Here is a 20940-nt window from a genome sequence, read left to right on the forward strand (position 1 = left end):
TGCTGGATTTGGGGTGGAACCCTCCATGCATGGTTAGTAGCTTCCAAGTCTTAACATCCGTGGCCTTCATCTCTTCAGGGTATCTGATTACTGGTAAGGCATAGCTGTTTATTGCACGGATCTTGTTCTTGCCATTGAGCTGGCTTCTCAGGACTTACCTCCAACGAATAAGGCATTTGGCTGTGGCTCCTTTCCTTGTGACCTCATCGAGGTTGCCATTTGCTTTTGCTTGTGGTATTCCCAGGTACTTGTAACTGTGCTCTATGTCTGCTATTGTTCCTTCTGGGAGTGAGAAGGAACAGCCCGGATTCGAACCCCGGTCTCCCGGGTGGTAGACTGGTGTCTACCCACTGAGCTATACAGTCAGCTATATATATATATATATATATATATATATATATATAGAGAGAGAGAGAGAGAGAGAGAGGTGGGAGTTGAGTTTTAAATTGAACATTGATAATTGTCAAGTACTTGAGAGCTATGCATTTATATTTACTGATAGTTATTTTTGTCTTATGGAGGGAGTGAGTAAAAATGTCTTCAGATATTCTAACATCAAAGCCAAGTTTTCTCTATTGACCAAAGGAAGAACCACAAGAGATTGAAGACTTGGTGGTTTTATGTCTTGGAGTCAGTTCTGATAACTGTCTTTGTTTTATTTTACAATTTCAAACATAAATCATGCAAGTTTTCTTTTCTGTTTGAATTGTGTTGAGAAGGAGAAACATGAACAGGTCTGCAACAAGTGACCAGGTAACTAAAATGGTATTAACTTTTCATACTCAATTAATTTTGCATTTTTTTCCCGCCAATCAGAATCAGACATCTTGGGTGTTGTCCAGCATGGCTGCNCCAATCAGAATCAGACATCTTGGGTGTTGTCCAGCATGGCTGCACTGTACTGGAGAGTGAAAGGTCAAGGCAAGAGAGCCATCGACTGCCTGCGGCAAGCCCTTAACTATGCCCCTCATCACATGAAGGCAAGATAGACACAATTATTTAGTCTACTTATAGCAAGTAATAAATCCATAAATAAAATATATTTATGGTGCTTTTTCTACTCTTGAATTATGGAACAGGATGTACCACTTATCAGCTTGGCCAACATCTTTCAAAACGCTAGGTTGTGGGAGGATGCCCTCACAGTCGCTCGCATGGCTGTCGAGATTGCACCGCACTTTGTCGTGAACCACTTTACCCTTGCCAATGTCTATATTGCAATGGTAACAACACTAAATTGTTGGTTCTGATGTCGTTTTTTCTGGTATTGTACTGTAACAGCATCTTAAATCTTTTTTTCTTCTTCATTACAGGAGGAGTTTGAGAAAGCAATGCACTGGTATGAATCCACTTTGAAGCTGCAGCCAGAGTTCGCCCCTGCCAAAGATCGACTGAGAACCATTCAGTGTTATCTGCTCACCAAGAGGGAGCGTCGCCAGCCCTAAACCACTCAACCTGACCTACCCAGTGACCATAAACACATCACACACATGCACACATTCAGACATCCTCTACCACAGAACTATTTGAATAAAATGAAAACATAGGGAAGTTGAAAGTTAACAGTCCTAATTTTGTGTATTTCAGGCCCCTTTTCTTCATTGGTGGTCGAACACGGTTGTGTTAATTAGGTTGAAATGTAGATAATTTAGCCCCACAACTGCAAGACTGTTGCTATTTCACAATCAAAACTTTGTGATGCTCATATCATGTTTTTTTTTTTTTCCTGTTTGCTTAACTTTAAAAATATGTGGGGGTCAAAGTAAGTTATGCTTTTAAAGTCCGACTACTTCTGTTGTAACTTTTAATTCAACCTGGGCCAACCAGAACACTTTATTATTATTCTTCTTGAAGACATTTTTAAAATAAAAAATAACGTTTTGCTCCACTGTTTTCAAGAATAATGACATATAATCTCCCAAAGGTGGTGCCAGTTTTAAATTCTAAATGAAAAGGCTGTATTACAGTATTTTGCAAGAAATATTTTGCTGAGATGATAGGGGAATGTGCTTCTCAACTCAGAAGTTAAACGAGTTTTAATTGAGCGATAATGCCCTCTCTGTGCTTCTTTCAATGAATGGGAATTCTCGGTTTATGCACTTTTTCTTTTTATCATTCCTATTTATATGGGACCTACAAACTGACTTTGCTACAAGCTAATTTAAATATGAAAGAGTGAAAATGACATGCTGTTTCATTTGCTTCTTAACATGTGGAAATTACATGGCAAAAAAGGATTTATCATTGACAGTCTATTAAAAACAAATCTGTATTAAATGTACAGTTTTAAAGGCAGCTTGTGGATTTCCTTTTATTTCTTGGTGTGACGTATGCATGTCCTTAGGAAGTGAAAACTTTGGTTTTATTCTTCCTAGTTTAGCATAAGGTATACACAACATTTGTGCTGCTGCTATGTAAAAACTCCTGGTTTAAACTCTCATCCAAAACAAGTCACTCTGGCCTAGTGGTGGCACTGCTGGACCTTTTCTAGCCAGACATCATTTGTCAGCTCCTACATCATCTCCCTCTCAGTATGACAACATCACTTTCATTTTATTTCATCTCAACGCTTTTATTTAACAGTATCTTTTAGATACTGTTAAAATATGTCTTCAAAGGACAAGGACAAAATTACTGTGCATTATATATGTTATATAAATACACTTGAGTGAAGTACTTTTTTAGGGCATACAGATTTAGATTTTCATTCTTGCAATAAATACATAAATTCAGAAAGTGAGACCATTAAAACTTCATCAACCAGGAAATTCATCATATCCTGGTTGAAGAAAACCTTGTACTGGGAAGAAATATTTTCTAAGATTAGTAATTTTTTGATGGATTTCTTTTCCTGGAGCATATAGATTTTATTATTTCATGAGGTAAGTCATTTTGTATGCCTTTAATTTCCTTAAGTTGTAGAAGTATTTTAAAATAGTTGGTTATGAGTCCAGATTTTACTGGATGGCATAAATAATACATTTCAGGTTCTGAACTATTTGTCATAAAGTTCTGTTGCTGGAAAATGTGGAAAGTATCTATGAAGCTATACAGTCTAAATGAATTATGTAGATGGAATGTGTTACTCTAGAATTTGGACCTTTCTCTAAAAAAAATGTCTACAAAACATTGAAATCTGCAGTTACTAATGACAAAATATGCCCAAAGTACATGGTTGTTGTTTCAAGTAAAAGGGTTAAATTATTTTCATTTTGAAAAGAAATTGAACCCCCTTTTTATTCTGATGCTCCTAAATGAATTCAGTACAACTTCTTGACCTGTTCCCAGAGTAAATACAGTCCCCCAACATGTAAATTAATCATATAATTTTATACCATAAGTAAAAGTTTTTAAAATCTCAGAGGTTTCTTAAAGAAGTAAGATCTGCAGAGATCTACTGCCCAGTTGTAGTTTGTGTCATAAATGAGATGTCATTAAAAAAATGGTGTATGTAAAGATAAGCGACCAATGGTTTTGACAATTTACATTCCAACAAATGATAACATAGATGCTGACTGGCAAACTCCATCTTTATAGTAATGTTCACCGGCTCTACTTTGTTCCCTTTGTTTATTTTTGTTTGTTTGTTTGTTTATTAGTTGCCACAAGACTGCAGAACATGCTTTTTTTTGTTATTTAAATCTTACATAGCTGCAGTGATGAACTATCTTGCAAAAGATAGTTTCCAGAATGAGTTCTTTGTATATTTAAACAAGCTTTTCTGTTAAGTTCTATTGTCACTCAACTTGTCCTTGTTTACTGCTAACCAGACTCACATTTTGGAGTTGGTTTTACTTCCAACATAAACTATTTACTTTTCTGTACTACATTTTCAGCATTTTTTAAATATGCTAAGGATTTTTTTTTTTTATCAAATTACATATATAATATAATAATATTATGGTGAAGTATGAAAAAAGGTTATCTTGCAATCAGACAATATTTCACTCGTATATAATTTAAAAAATACAAAGCTGAGATATTAATTACCCCTTGGCTGTTTAGAGCTATGCATTGGAATGTGCTGCTCCCTCTGCAGCATGGAGCGTCATGAACCAAGGATGGAACACTGTGTTCATTTACATAAGAAAGAACAGCCACATGGTATTCATGTGAAAAGGCACTTTTTTTTCCTGCTGGCTTTTTTTCCCCCTGAAAATACTCGTTCTAAAAATGGCTCAAGCACAAAACAGGCTGCTATTTTTAGAATCCTGTGAAGTAACAAGATGGTTGCAGAGGAACTAAAGTGTATGCATGGAATCCTATAAAAAAAAAGAAAAGAAAAGCACATGCAAGGGGAAATTTGCAGCTACAAAGCCCTCCCCTCTCCTTTAGATCCACTGTGGACAAAACCTGCTGCATTGCAAATGGATCATATTTACTGTCATCCCCGTTCGCCATGTCTGTGCAGTCAAACCTCTTCTTCACTCTTGTTTTGGAATGTTTCTCAATGAATAATTGACTGGAGAGGTATTTTTGACCATCCCTGTCTTGGGTGCAGTGTATAAATAGCTCATGTGCTGCAAAGCGTGCATGGATTTGTCAGGGGTGTTAGGCCTGGGAGTAGGAGCCCTGTTATGTAATAGGCATGTGAGTTGGCACACCACAGAAACACTGCATTGAATGGGTGTGTGTGAAAGCTCTGTTCCCATTGAGTGTTTTCAGAGCGATGGTATTCTCACTGGGAGTCCTTTGTTAAGTCTTTTGAAGCTGAGGCAGCTAATTTTTCGTTACCGCAATAGCAGACAGGACGCGTTAATCTTATATCTACACAAGCAAACCTATCTTGAAACATTATATTCCAGATATGTTAAATTTTGATTTAAATATTATCCTCTCCACAGTGAAAACCACTCTCCAAATATCAGCATTTGAATTAATTTGTACAGCTTGTACTTTTAAATAAATACAAAAAAAACTGCTCTTATCTTTCAAAGGAGGAGCTACTTATTAGCTTTTGAGTTCACTAAAATTATTAGTTTTTTTTTGTTGTTGTTTTTTTGGCATTTGTATGTTAGTAACCAGTTGAATAGCTTCACTGAAAAAATAATATTTGGGATTTAGTCTATATAAATATTCATTACACTTTGGAGACAGAAGAATGCTGCATTCACTTCCTAATAAATCAGCTTTATAGATTCTCAAAAGGCTTAGTTTTTGACTTTTCAGTCATTCGTCGTTATAGTAAACTTTTGATGCTCATAGGCATGTTGGAATTTGCTCAGCGTATGCAAGTAGTGTAAATTTAGCTCAGCGTGGTTTATTTTAGAAACACTGAATGAAAGTGATGCAAGACATTATGTAATAATTGTGAGTTCCCTACATGGACATGAAAGGCTATTTTTAAAAGCACTGAGATAAAGTGCATTAAGATTTCATACACAGGCTGAATCTTTGTTTCAGATTCCATTTTATGTGTTCACTAGGAAATTGAGGCAGTTCTCATCAAATACAATCATTTGTCTACAATTCAGTCATATTTTACCGTTTATTGGTTGAGCATAAATCTACCTATATTGGCCATAAATAGATATTTCATTTCAGTATTACTCAGATTGTATGATTTTATTTTGGCTTTTTCCTCTTTTCCGAGTGTGGGTTTACTCATCATACTCTTCTTTCTTTATGTAGAATCAAATAAGACATGTTGGGTTACTTTGCATACCAAATTGATCAGAGCATGAGTGTCAGAGTGTGTAGTTATATGTCTCTCGATAATCTAATGAACTGTTCAAGGTGTATCCCACCTCTCCACTGTGGATTACTGGAATGGGCTTCTTAATTTAATTTTGTTAAAATTTTGACTTTTGTTACTTCCAAACAGAGCACACTCTTGAACAACAAATTATATGTACTTGATAACAAAACAGCAGGAACCATGTCTCAAGTTTTGTTCGTATACTAAAAAGAAAAAGGAAGAGGGGCTGTTTTTGGACAGTAAATTATAACATTGAATCTCAGAAGTTGCCTTCTTATAGATTATGGAGATATAAAGGAATATTCTAGAGGTGTTGAAGGAGAATGCAAAGTTGCAAAATCATACCTACAAAGCATTTTCCTTTGTGACTCACAACGAGAAACTAATTGGTCAAAGATCCCATTTGAAATTGTTGCTGCTGTGCTTAGTTATGAAATGTCTGTTATGTTGTCAGGTTGTATTTAAGGTACCTCCAAAGTTCACCTCACCTCCCACCTATTGATGGCTGACAATAGACACCAGGTCCCTGGGAACTCTGCAAGAAGTAAGTAAATACATACATGGATGCATGTATCTACAATGTGGGCTTTGCTTTGTTTTTAACAATAGTTTATGGTGCAAATATGGTGCAACAATATATTTACTGGCATTTCATGTTGAATTTCTTATAGCAGGTACTTTCTTCTCACTTTTATTAAAGCTAAGTATTGCAGGAACACAACACATATTTATTGTTAGTTCATCACCTGATCATTTTAACAGCATGTATCCCAGAGTCATGTTCCAGTGAGTGTATTTACAGAGAATATGCAGACATTGTATAATAAAGATTAGGAACAGGAAATTGAATGTTTTCACTTAAAAAAAAAAGAATAAAAAAACATATCTCAAAAGGATTGTTGATTAATTTTATTTTTAGTGAATTGATGTCCAAAACATCTTGCAGCCTTGTGCACATCATCCTAAACCCCAATGTGAACAGGTCTTCAGCACTATGGACAGCTCACCAATGAGTCCCTTACACTTCATTCAAAATTCTGCTGCTAATATAAGACCCTTTACCAAACAGTTTAAAACCTTTCATCTGCAGTGAGAATGTAATTTACAAATGGAAAACAGTTAAAGCCATCACTATTTTCCTGGGAAAAGGCCTCATGACAAGTTCCCCATTGGTTCAGAGCATGCAATGTTCAAGCAGACAGCAAAGAACCCAAGAACAACATATTAGACTCCAGAAGGTTTTTTTGGATGCTTGTCGAAGATAGAGAGTACTATGTCTGAAGAAAACCAAATCTAACAGTATCACAGACTACCAGTTGTCAACCATTTTGGTGAGGGGTGATGATTTGGACTTGTTTTCCAACCTGGGTATCCCTAGATGGAAAAATACTCCAGAGTTATTTAGGGCAGATTTTTATCTCAACAATACAAGACACTTATAAAAATGAGGGAATCAGACTGTATGGAAATGCATCTGTAAAGATCAATGTCAAAGGCCTTACCACAGATTTTGAGTTAGATTTAGATCTGGACTTTGACTGGAATATGCAAACACAAGAATATGGTTTAACTAAGCCATTCAATTGGAATCTTAACCTCTCCACTAGTCTCAAGTTTTTGGCAGACGCCAACATATTTCCTTCCAGGTTTGCACTGGATGTGACTTCAACTGTCTTCAAATCAACTCTGACCAGCTTCCATGTAACAGCAGAAAAAAAAAAAAATCATTCCCACAGCATGGTGCTGTCATCACCATGTTTCAGACTGAACGGTGTGTGGTTGCATGTTGCATGTTGGTCTCATCCAGAGACCAGAACTTCTTTCTTCACATGCTGTCATGCTTGCTGCACATGGCACAGCAAGCATGACACAGCATTCTTTTAAAATTGTCTTTCTTTCTTTTTACCACTCTTCCATGGGTTTCTAAGTCCATGACTAACAGTTATCCTCCCCACAGGTTCCCCCTGAGTTGTGGATCTCTGCAACTGTTCATGGGTTATCATGGCTGCCACTCTGCCAGATGTTCTCCTTGCCAGGCCTGTCATTTTAGTTGAACAGCCATGTGTTGGTAGGATTGTAGTTGTACTACACTATTTTCATTGTTGCATTTCAGATTGAATAGTGGTTTGTGAAATGTTTAAGCCTTTTGTGTAATGTTTAATCACTTAACTGTGCTTTAAACATCTTCAAAGATGATCCATGACTGGTTTGCTGGGTTAATGGGTCATAATAGTGGTGTTTACTGAGGTTTTCTATCAAACTTCTTGGGCCTTCACGTTTAGCATTGATTACCCACAGAAGGACTAAAGTTAAAAGAGAATACAATGTATGTGACATTAGTGCCTAGTACAGATCTAATTGTTTTTATTATGCCTTTACATGTAAAGCAATCAGAGATAGGTAGTAACATTTACTCTTTTGCCGTTACTTCAGTTACTTTAGAAAAATGTATTTCTTGTCGCAGTTATATAGCATTGCATTTTCTTTTTTACTTTTAATCAAGTAATAATTTCAAGTAATACTTATGTTACTTGATTACAATTTGATTACAATCATCAACTATTTAACCCCCCACTAATTTAATTTTTCTCAGTCGCTTTGGTGCATTTCTCACATCACTTAGTATTTGGGCAACAGCTAGTGCATTTATCAAAACAATTAGTGCAAACTAAAAATATCAAAAACACACAATTTCACTGTGAAGTGATTTGTTTTTACAATAATATATAGTTGATAATGTATAGAAATGTGGTAGTTATGTGAAACTTCTATTAAAATCATTTGAAGGCTCAGAATCAGTCCAGTACCGGTCCCTATTCCAGGGGAAAAAGACTCACCTGGTATAAATTAAATTTTTAGCTATTGGAGTAACGCTTAAGAGAAATTTATTTAATCAAACAATGTCATGAATATATGTGTAGGGCTGCACCGATTGCAGTTTTCTGGCTGATCCCTTGTTACCAATCTTTAAAAAGTCTGACCTGCTGATTTTGATTTTGGTTGATATTATTATTTTTTTTTTGTCTGAAATGTTGCTAAATATAGCAAGAAAGTCACTGTTGGCAACCGTGGGGTGAATGTAGTTAACTATAAATGTTTAGACCTGACCTGGTTGGTCTGTCAGTCAAACCTCTCACTGCAGAGCAGAAGAGGACAGAGGCTGATTTATAAACATTTGCTGATGAAGATAAGATTAGGGGATAAGATGGGCTTCACGTGTAAGTATCGGACAATCACGATCCCCCAAAATTAAGGAAATCGGCACCCAGAAATCAACTGGTCGATAAATCAGTTGGCCAATAAATGTATCCTATTATACATGTATATAATATAAACAGCCAAAGATGCAATAAGTTTATAGCAGATGTGTGAATGATCTAATGATCGGACTGCTGATTGCAGTCAGTCCACATTGTTAGCAGAACTGGAGGGCCCCAAAACCACATTTCGCTTAGGGCCCCATGGAGGCTTGGGCCGGCCCTGTTCATTGTGTTAATGTTAGTTTTTATCTGCAGAGCCCGCTGTGCCATTTGTAGGCCAAGTCAATATGCATGAGACATTATACATTTTCTGCACTATTCAAACATAAATACAATACTTACTGTAAGTAAGTCTATACATATCCAAGTTATATATCAGATCAGAAACTGCATATCTACCAAAGTCCTTGTTACTGTAGAAAGCACAAATGTTCAGAAACAGCCTCTGATATTATACAAAGTATAATATCAGACCTCTCTATAACTACAGACCTCTCACCTACTTGTTTTAGTTTCCCTCATTGCTCCATCACCATCTGATAGGTTAAAATCTCACTGTTTCAGTTTCAAGACTTCTATTAATCAAGCCAGGAAAAAGGGTGGAATCCGAATTGAAAATATAACATTTCTCAGATTTATAGATTATTATATAAACAATATTTATAGTCTCAGTTTCCTTGTGAAAGGCTACTCACTGTATTGCAAATATTATGAGTGGGTCTACATTATGAATAATTGGTCTTTTATTTAAAAAAAAAAAAAAACAACAACATTTGAATGTTTAAAACAGAGAGACAAGAGTGAACATCGTAGCTGCAGTGTAATCAGAAAACGTTAATAAGACAGAAAAAGAAGCGAAAGTTCACTCTCCTGCAAATGCAATGCCATGAAAATCCTGCAGGTTGCAGCTTTAATGAATGAGACAGTGTCTCCATTCTTAAAGAGACACGGGTTTAAGAAAAAAAAGAATACAAAAAATATTGGAGAGTATTTTTATTTAATTTCTATTTTTATTCTGGAAAGGCTGTAATTTGTCCGATGAAAGCAGGCGTGGGTTAATATTCCGCTTCCAGTACAGTAACACCTTGAGCAGAGAAACCCGCAGCGCCAGGCGTGTTGAGTATGGGAGTTAAAAATAGCATCATCGGTCGGCCAAGCGCCGCTCCGTTACTACGCGTTTCAGCATTCTGCCCTATGCAGGGGGGGAGTCTGCAGGACTGAGACCGCGGCAACCCTCCACCTTTTTGTGCTGCTCCGCATTATCAGTCGGAGGGCCACTTGTGGTTGTTTCGAAGGAGTACACCCAACCTGAAGTCCATTTTAAGCACATTTGCAATCTTTATACGAGTCCATTCTCGCATTACTCACCATTTTGCTCCTGATGCTCTATGTGAAATAAAACAGACGTTTTAGAGTCACCAAACCGCGGCCGCTTCGGTCTATTGAAAGAGGTGCAGGCTAGTCTTTTGGCTCATCCTCTACTCGTTTACATTTTTACTGGCTAATTGGGGCCTCGATGGTGTTTGTTCACATTAAAGGCAAAAGCAGGCTTTGCTTCCACCTTCAAAGTGGGAGATTCTCTACCTGACGTCAATGCCTGTGTGACTGACGCAGCCCGCAGCAGAAGGAAGTCTGTTTTAGTTATCCATTTGTTTAGGCGTTAAAAATAAAAAAGGACACCCAATTATTCACCACCGAGCTCTACAATTATAGCTTCGTTTGACTATTTTCGCCATATTTTTTCCCCTTTCCACATGGTGGGTGCGTCTCTGCGCGCATGGATGCACGCGCGCGCTGGGAGATGAGGGTGCCACCGTGCTTTCAGCGACAAATCATGATTTTATTTTTATTTTTATTATTATTATTGTTTTTTCTAAGCGTCAAATTTTGCACATTATTAACTCTTGTTGGCAAACCCGGTCCAAGTGGTTTCCTTGTGGAAATCATGATCACTATATATTGGACAATATGCGGGTGGGCTTGCGCGTGCGTGCGTGCAGCCCACCGTGCAAACAAGGCTCGCGCTCGCTCTCAAACGCCGCACGCTCGAAATTCCTCCAAGGAACCTCTGCGAGCTTTTCTTTTTTCATCACGCGCGAGCTAAAAATAGAAACGGGGTTGGATCGTGATCCAGAAATAGATAGGGGGCATCACTCCTATAAAAGGCATACCATTCAAGAGTACAGTGAGAGAAGAGAAAAGCCGGAGCAGATTTAATGGACAAATAGGGTGTTTAGTCCATTTTTTAAAACCTTCTTTCCGTGCTTTTATCAGAATCTCTGCAGCTACAACGGTGAGTTGTTCTAACCTTTTTCTGAATGCACCTGTTTCCTTTTTATCCCAGTATTCTGCATCAGTATTATTCCTTGTTGTTCTTTTTACGTAAAATTTTGAGCATTGCAACTCTTTGATTAGGATGGGTCGCCTTCTTGAAACACATAGCATTTAAGGAGAGCTTTTTCGTAAGAATTGCTGCTATTTCTGCAGCTTGCTGGAAGGAACATCAACCGGTGTGTGCTTACAGCTACACGGGGATCACCCTCAGACACTGTTATTAAAATAGGCAAATTAGTCTTCTCCCTGTTTATGAGAGATGAATTGTCAGTATTCTTGCTGTTGTTACCTAATGATCCTCATTCTGAGATTTGTTGAGTGGTTCTCAGCCAAGAAGTGTGAAGGGAGCTGTCCCTCTGGTAGCGGTGCTGAAGCGGTTCAGGTAGCGGTTGCTGGTTTACACCCAGTGCAACTACGAATACCGCCATGGGCAGCCCTGATTAGTTTGATGCACCAGAGTTTTATGCTTTTTGATGGGTTTTGATCTTCACGCATTACCGCTGTGTGAATAAACATGATTTTATTTTTATGCTTAAACTGAAGGGAGAGCAGTTCGACGCCTCACACCAAATACTACATTTAGAATTTGAAGTCGTTTACAAATTTTTTTTTTTTTTTTCATCTCTCCTCCCTTTTGTGCACGATGAGCCTCGAGTCGTGACTGCTAAAAGTGAGTAAGGCGCGTGCTGCGTCAGTGGCGTCTGGCTCCGGTGCGCTCGAGACAGATGGGGAGAATCGTGACAGGCTGGGGAGACGCGTCCTCGACTGAAAGACTGGGCGGCCCAATGAAAACGAGGCGAGGGTGGGGCCCCTACATCAGCAGCTGGTGATTTGGAGCCAAAATTAACCCTTTGCAAATAATGAAATAAAACTTTATGTTTATTTAAGATGAATGCGCTCCGAGTAACACGCCCGGTCTGGATCCACACATCTGATTGTGATGAAAAGTAGTGCGTTTTCAGCTGCAGCCCGATTGTTTTAAACCGCTCTGATGACCATGAGAGCAGAGGTAGTCAAGAAACTGTCAGGTGCTTTGGCCTCCTGCTTTTAGGTGCTCTTTTTCTTTGCATCCCTATTGGTGGATGACTGGGTACCCTGTCCAATCAGACCACAAGCATTCCTCTGCTGCGTGTTAAAGTCTATAACGGCGATAAGATACCGCCTCTCTTCATCGCCGCTCTTTTTAATAACAAGGCTGCGTGTTGCTGCAAAGCCAATACCAGTTAGACGAGTGTTCAGATTAGACACAATTCAGTCAATGAACAAGTCAAACGACAGTGCAAAAGCTGAAGACACTTTGAGGATGAAGACCCCCGGGGAGTCGTGGACTGGAGATTCACTGTGATTTATAGCAGCTGTCCGTCACGAATCTTTTTGCGGTCTGGGCTTGCTGTGCATACATGAATCCGGGAAGCCCTTACCCCAAAAAGCATTCGTGGAGGACGTTAACGTCGCTCGTGTTGTTTTGGATGGAGGAGTCACACTGCTGCTGTCAAAACGGGCTCTCTGGTGTGTTGTAACAACGAGAGCTGGACCCTCAAAGTGCTTCCGCACACACAGGCAGTGTTTGAATGTAATAGCTAGACGTTTGGTTCGATACTTAAATACAACTATTATGTCTCTGCATCTACTGAAGGAGGAAAAGGCAAACACGAAGATGCACACACCTTTTATACACAGTTTACTCTTCAGCAGTTTGCACAATTACGCAAAATGTTGCTTAGCTGTGCAAAGGGGAGGGTGGAGGGATAAAGAAATTTAAGAAAAAAATATCTAGATTTCAGAAGAGTTGTGAAATAGAAAATAATTTATGTTTTGGACACATATTTCATTTATTTAAAAACATATTGATTGCACTTAACTATCTATCTATCTATCTATCTATCTATCTATCTATCTATCTATCTATCTATCTATCTATCTATCTATCTATCTATCTATCTATCTATCTATCTANTATCTATCTATCTATCTATCTATCTATCTATCTATCTATCTATCTATCTATCTATCTATCTATCTATCTATCTATCTATCTATCTATCTATCTATCTAATCTCAGCATGTTTAAATTTTGTTATATTGCTCTATCTCAATTGTAAACAGGTGCATGGGAAAGACTGCATAATGTAATAAGTGGGAGAAAATAAAAACAATTATCATTATGCCCAGAATTTACCGTGTAATAAGTTATCCAAAATATGGTATATATTTAGATTTTTTACATTTTGAGACATCAATACAAATACTAAATTGCTTTCTTTTTCAACACACTTTTCATGTGCATTTTATATTATTACATACACTTAATCTGAAAATAGAAATTATCTATTGAATCTATCCATGTTCATCATATATCTTCCGTCACGCCAGCGTGCGCATGTTTTCAAATCATTTTTCTGTTTGACGCAGCAAAAGAAATTTGATTTTTACTGTTTCTGCGCCCTCACGTTGTGTTCACTTTCTAATTTTTCTTACCGCTTTAACTCCCAGGCTCCCCACTTAACTCGCAAATACAGCACACAACACCTGAAGACAGCAGCAGTGACCAAACAACATCTAGATCAGCAAGTGGACTACAGTGAGTGGGAAATCCTGGAAAAGATGTGAACAAATCCTGGAAAAGATGTGAACAAAAATTTGCATCATATTCTGGTTTTACTTTTGTGAAATGGTCAAGAATGTCTGCCTTCTCATCTTTAAACTGCACTTCAATTGAGTCTATTAAGACATCAAGAGTTTTTTTTTTTTTTTTCTATCTAGCTATTAATGATGTAAATACTTAAAATTCCATTAGAAAGCAAATTAATTTGTGTCTTCTTATTTTTGCAAGCTGTGATTAGGTGTTCTATTCATGCGCTGTATTAATAGGTTGGTTTCTGAATATTCAGGCAAATGATTTAACTTTTTGTGTTCTTGTTATTGCTTTTTTACCTTCCATACTTTACCACATCTTTTATTAAACTCTCCATACATAATATTTTTTGTGTTTCATAGCACTGAACAATTTATACAACATCTGAATGTTTTGTTTATTCCTCTAACAAATTTCACACATGATTTTTTTTCCCAATATGCCGCTGACGTAAGTGACTGAACTGTTCATTAATCTTAAAGCTCCTTTAAATAACTATGAGGCTGATATTTTACCCATGTCGGGGAGCATGGGCAGTAAACTCCCCTCACACTTTTTCCTAGAAATAGTCAAATTTATCCAATTCCTCACAAACTAAGGAGCATCATGTTTGTGATTCATCCCTTTCTTTGCAATTTTCCATCTCATGCACATCAGCGTCTGCACATCGGTCACAGTCCCTTGAAAAAGCAGGGGAATTAAAGTATATTTTTATCATGTGACAATTTAAGTGGATTTAAAACTTGGAATAAACAATGTTTAGAAGCTGAAAATGTTTTTTATTCTTCGTGTTTTTTTTTTGTTTTTTTTGTTTTTTTTTTGCAGGGTTACAATGTATTTTTTTTATGCTCCTTTTTCATGAGAAAATCCACCAGAACGTGTTTTAATTCTTCATAAATAAAAACAAGAACTATGAATCAACATTAACTGTTATGACTGTGACGATCTTTGACATTATACAGTCTTTTTCCTTCTCTTTCATTATTTAATTCTTTATTTCTGTACACAGTATGAGCTTGGATTTTAATTAGAAGCAGTTTAATGGTACTAGGAGTGTATATGTATCTGGATGGGAGACATTCTGATCATCATAGTTATTTACAAGCAGCAGTCTAAATTGATTGAACCCATGCATGCATGTGTCCAATTGGTCTCTCTAAACTGCCCTCAGGAGTGAGTGTGTGTCGTGCATGTCTATGACAGACTGACGATCTGACCAGGGTGTGCCCCACCTCTCGCCCATTGACCGCTAGAGATAGGTCACCCCTACCCCAGCAACCCTGCAAGGATAAGCAGGGGTATACAATGGATGGATGAATTGGTAGATGGATGGATGGATGTGTTCTAGGTGGAAAGACATTCTGCTGCACAGTTAATGTGAATACTGTGTTAAGCTCCCACAAAGACGTGACATGGTACTAATGTCACCAAAGACCAGCATGTATCAAACACTGAATTGAAAAAATATCTCTATATATCTCACTCTTTTGGGCTCATTGGAAAGTAGTTGTAGTATGAATCTTTTTTTTTCTCTCTCTAATAAGGTTGGTAACATAAAACTGATATATCAGAAGTTATGTGAATGCTCATCTTTGTTTTAAGATCTACATGTATGGTAAATGTATTTACTCCTATGTTTTCAATCAAACAGTGAAAACTCCCTTATTTGAGTTTTCATATCTCACTCTGCTTTTTTTTTTTACTTATTCTTTTTACTATTATTATTATTATGGTTATTTTTTAGGTGTGTGAAGTTGTGTATAGATTGCATCGTTATTCAAATAAAAATATATATTTTTAAACTTTTGTATTATTGGTGAGTTTACTTTGTCAACTTTGCTAATATATCAATGCTCAAGTAATATAGATTAAACACTGCTAACATGTAATCACTGTTCACGTAAATTCTGATTAATAATAAAAAAACAGAAGGAGATCCAGATAACATGAGCAGTTTACACTAAATTAGGAGATATAATATCCACATTGTGAATATGTAAATGAAAGCCAGTGTAAATTATGTTTATTTTATTAATTTTGTTCTAAGTTTAGTTGAATTTATGCAATAAAGAGTATACAAAAACAAGAGTTTATTATTGTCATTGTAAGCCTGCAAAGTAACTAAACAATAAAGTAGAGTTTAATAAGCATAAAACAAAAGGAAAGCCCAGTAAAGTAAGAATGTGTGATCATCGGCCTGCAGCACTGTTTTACAGACATTTTAAGTACAAATATATTAACAAGCTTGGCACTTTTTTCATGAACCAATCAATGCAACAGTTGAAATCAACACTCCTCATTCACCTACAACACGCTCACTCACTGAGGCATGAGCAGCAGACTCACAGGACTTGCCTTGGGGCATTCACAGTAAGGATCAGCTGCCGGTCCATCTGCGACCGAGACAATGCTCTGATTTAAATTTCATTCAGGTTCCTTTGAAAGTCCACAGCCGACAGTTTAGACCCATGTTTACAATTGGTGCATTTCTATTTTTAGTAGCAATGCGCTTATGTAACGCTCACACTAACGTTATAGACCACTGATGTCTGCTTCACTTGACTGAACTATGTTATGCGTATGTGTGTGTGTGTGTGTGTGTGTGTGTGTGTGTGTGTGTGTGTGTGTGTGTGTGTGTGTGTGCGTATGTGTGTATGTGTTTGCATCTGTACACTAACTTGGACATAATTATGTGTTTTATTAAAACATGAAGGAGTTGTGTTGACATTCATAAAGTTTTAAACCTATTCACATTGTGACCTTGTGCATTTTTTAGTGCCATTGCTGACTTAAGGTTTATTATTTTTGAACAAGGGATCAAGGTTCTCTAATATGTTAATCAACAAATCTAACAACATAACCCATAGATGCATGAAAGCACAAAAACCCAAAGAAAGGTAAAAATTAAACAGTGTTGTATAAAATATCGGTCAAATAATACAAGTGAAGTGAAATCATTGATCGGCATTTGAGATGAAAAATATAATTCCAACACAATCAAGAAATTATTGAAATACAATCAGAGTAAACATAGGCTATTTCATTTTATTATATATACAGCTCAATTGTTCAGTTTTTAATTTTTTTTTAACTGGTTTCCTTAACATGATAAATCTAGTACAAAAATCATGCAAGATATAAATCATGTTCATACCAACATGATTTATGTCATGTTGGTGAAATTCAGTATTGCATATTCAATTTCATATGCCTATAAACAAAGAGGTAGACAAACAAGCAAATGTCTAATATTACTTTTAAATATAAAGCATACACACCTTATCTTCATATCCACTACCACATAACTTGTAGATTTGATTGTACAGTTAAGTCAAGTACCAAATATATCAAATAAATAAATATTTAAATAAACTTAAAATTCTGTAAAATCTGTGAATTTAAAGATGTAGTTGAAAATCAGCTGTTGCAAATCAGTGGTATAAAAAAAATGACAAAAAAATAAAAATAATAACTAAATATATATTATTAAATACAATGGAGTACTTCAGAATTATAATACATTTTTAAAATATCTTGAGATATAAAAAAGAAATTAGATGGCAAGTACAAACACCACATAGAAAGAAGAGTTTGCAATGTATTGAGTGCAAGAGTGTGTGTTAGTTCATTGGTTTATGGTTTTTAGTTAATTGGTTATGAACTGTACTGACTAGTATTTTTTTAGCATATTGGTTTTTTTGCACGTATATATTCAAAAAGGGTTTCTCCTGAAATGACACCTTGTATTTTAAAGATTTACTAGTGTAAATATAGTGGGGAAAAAACAACAACAATCAAACAAAAAGCAAAACAAACAAAAAAAAAGGCATACAGATACAGAGCTGTAGAGTTAAGTAAATTATAAATAGGGTCTTTATATCTATAAATAAATAAAATAAGCTTAAATTAAAATCCCGTTGTTCAAAAGTGAAAAGATATAGCCAGATATCTATTTTATTCCAGAGTATAAGATATAATATAAAATAATAATAATAATTAAAAAAAACAACTCAAGAAAAATATCTGTATCACAAAAAAATCGTTCATTTCCAGAGAAAAAGAGAATGGTCCAGTTATCGATCATTGAACAGTTTGAATTCTTGACATGTTGCTCAACGGTAGGTGGTGATAATGCTTCGGTTTTTCACTGTTGCTAAGAAACGTACAAAAGAAGAAGAAGAAGAAGAAGGACCCAATCACCAGCAGCGAAACACACATGAGGAAGCGTCTGACTCGGGCGTCTAAGCTGGGATTCCCTTTGCACTTTGAGCAGCGCCTGTTTAATTAGTAAAGAGGTTAGAAGTCCAGGTGTCAGTGTCACCACAGAGCAGAGACAGAGGAAGGACCGGTGCGGGAATGTCTTTCAGCGGAGAAGCCATGTGTAAGGCCGTGGAAGCGCCGCTGTTCTGGCTGGGTGCTCTAACCGCGGCCTGGCTGTCCGTGTGCTCCGTGTACCGGCTACTGTCCGGCTTCAGGGTGTGGGTGCTGGGCAACGGAAGACTGATCTCCCCCAACAAACTGGGAAAGTGGGCAGGTGAGAGTCCAGAAGGCTGGAAACACTAATGTCAAGTAATATCGCAGTTAAAACTGGTCTTAATCATGCAGAAAAAAAGTGACAGTGAGTCTTTTTGATAAGGTTTTGGTGAAGTGAGAATTGTAACAAGAGACGTCAAATGATAACAGCAAATCTTGCATATTGTTGTACTAGCAACCCAACATGTATTGTTTTGATATAAGATATATCTACATCTGTCTGTCAGGTCTATATTTTATTATACTTCTCTTGTTAATCGGATTACAGCGAGAGTAGAAATATGTCATCATAAAGATGCACCTATCAGTTGGACAGAGAAGCTCAGACTGGTGATCGCCATGTCCAATAACTGACCCTATTTATTGAAAACTAAGTAAGACAGTTTGTCTTCTAAAACCTAAAACGGCATGTAATTTAATTCAATTACCATTTGATAGTATGGTGAAATTGCAGAGTTTCTCTTAGGCTTTTTCAGAAACACTGTAATACAGACTGCTATGAAGATCCTTCCTGCCCACAGCCATAACCATCAACACATTTTTATTTTTATCCAAATCTGGGGAAACATTTTATCCCATCTCTGGCCAATAAATATATGTGGTATATTATTTTCATTTTGATCTGCAACACCCGTTCCTGAAGACTTAAAATCTTGTTGCAAATGTCTGCATACCTACATGCCCTTTTTCCCATTTCGGTACTGACTTAAGGAACAGATAGTCTTTAGAGTGAAGACACTATCTCACTAGATTGTGCTTTATATATAACACTTAGAAAGGCCTTGCAAATGAGAAAATAGCTGTGCCAGTATCAGGACAATGTGTACTATTCAACTGTCACTAGTTGCAGTTGTTTTCTTTGTTCCCAGCTACAATGTATCCAGTCTGTTTGAGAAATGTATAGAATTGCAATGAATGATAATGTGCTGAATCAAGTTTGCAAAAAGGAAGGTAAGAAAAAGCCAAATCTGATAAACTTTATACATTTATCACAAACTTATTGTCCATACTCTTAAAATGCTGTTGGTCTGCATAACTAATCGTAGCTACAAAATATGTGTAAACCGAAGTTTTATTTGATAAAATTAACATAGTAGTTTGTGACACTGCCATGCAGCCGTTTTTCTAACATATTTTAATAATTCACATCTGCTGAATCTATATTTATCTTCCCATTTTGCAGCAGCGCACACACATCTCTTGACCTATCTTGTTTGCCCTAGCAGAAAATGCGGGTGACTGCCTTCTGGTATGTTGAACACGATGGAATGATCAGACAGTTTGGTTGTAAACTTTAGTAAATCTTGTGACTGGATTATGGTTCGAGTGGATCATCAAATCAGATTGAATACTGTCCATTTTTCCATGTTGCTCACTGATCAAACCTTGACATTTGAACAGGCTACCTGATGTTACTTCATACGCGTAACCCTAGAGTTCAAAGTCCACATTTCAACACAGATACTGTAAGACTGTGTGTGTGTTAGAAATGGGCATACCGTATGGGAACTCCAATAGTTAAAAGTAATCTGTTTTGAGCTATTGATCTTGGTGATTTAGATTGTAGAGAAATTGGGCAGATTGTTTTAGTTGAAAATGTTCAGAATCCCTTTTAACATGCACAGTGACATCAGTCTGCCAGAGAGAGGAAAATGTTTGGAAGTGAAGTTGGGAACTGAAGTTGCTTTTGATCTTTTTTTTGTGTGTGTGTGGCTATAAATGGAACTTCATCAGAGGGAGAAGGGAGTTTATTTTTGGATCACTCATGCAAAATGATTTAGAATATGCAGTGAGGCAAAAGGAGCCTGTTGGCCTCCACTGCTACTTTCATTCACAAACTTTGTCTCAGTGAAGTGGACTTGATTGGGAGGACAGCCTGATTATATCACAATTCCAGAGTCATTCATAAATGAGGCACACATGAGACGCAGAATCCTCAAGATTCTGGTTCAGTGGTTCCCACAGTTCAAAAAACTGTGTGTGTAAGAGATGTTGAGCAAAAGAAGGGAGCATCTATGAAAATATGATTGAGCCCTTGTAGTTGCATGCTAATGAAATCCACTTGCTTAGCAAAGATCTCAGAGTTATTAGTGGTATACATGCCAGAAAAAAAAAATAAAGTAATGCTTCAATATTGTAAAGCACATTATCACATTATAAATTTTACTCATTTTATTTTGCTTATCTTTGGAATTCATTTAACACAACTGCTAACAGGCTGTATTGGCACAGAGTGAGTTAGATATTTTAATGACCATCTATCCATCCACTGCTTGGGACAGGACCTGGTCCCTGACCCAGAGAAGCCACCCTACCCTTTTGCAGCTCAGTTACTTTGTCTATGTTTTATTAATAGTGTGATAGTCTTCACATTGACCTTGCTGTCTGATGTGTGTGTAGCTTGAGATGTTGCTTGCTTTTTTTCTTTGTAGTTTGAGCCCTGCATAGCCTGACCCTAGGGTTGAACATGCCAAGTCATG

The 20940-nt window shown here is 36.8% G+C and overlaps 1 protein-coding gene and 1 long non-coding RNA gene across 5 annotated transcripts in view; both read left to right on the forward strand.

The window, feature by feature from the left end:
- ttc17 (tetratricopeptide repeat domain 17) overlaps positions 1 to 2295 on the forward strand; it is a 16882-nt gene extending 14587 nt beyond the window's left edge. For 2 of the 3 annotated variants that reach the window (XM_016662049.1, XM_007574558.2), the window contains exons 23-25: positions 861 to 980; positions 1080 to 1223; positions 1314 to 2295. In XM_016662049.1, coding sequence (XP_016517535.1) covers positions 861 to 980; positions 1080 to 1223; positions 1314 to 1445 — 396 coding nt within the window. In that variant the 3' untranslated portion in view covers positions 1446 to 2295. Of the gene's footprint in view, positions 1 to 423; positions 810 to 860; positions 981 to 1079; positions 1224 to 1313 lie in introns of those variants that run through there. The other variant, XR_001659001.1, reaches the window with a different exon arrangement.
- Positions 2296 to 10622: 8327 nt separating this feature from the next.
- On the forward strand, positions 10623 to 15392 carry LOC107833278 (uncharacterized). Of its 2 annotated transcripts, XR_001659003.1 has the most exons (3): positions 10623 to 11251; positions 13786 to 14153; positions 14184 to 15392. It is a non-coding gene; the product is annotated as an uncharacterized LOC107833278 (long non-coding RNA). The 2 variants fall into 2 exon arrangements; XR_001659002.1 differs by having other exon boundaries at positions 10632 to 11251; positions 13786 to 15392.
- Positions 15393 to 20940: the final 5548 nt, after the last annotated feature.

The sequence above is a fragment of the Poecilia formosa genome, unplaced genomic scaffold, assembly GCF_000485575.1.
Source record: "Poecilia formosa unplaced genomic scaffold, Poecilia_formosa-5.1.2 Scaffold356, whole genome shotgun sequence".
Lineage (NCBI taxonomy): Eukaryota > Metazoa > Chordata > Actinopteri > Cyprinodontiformes > Poeciliidae > Poecilia > Poecilia formosa.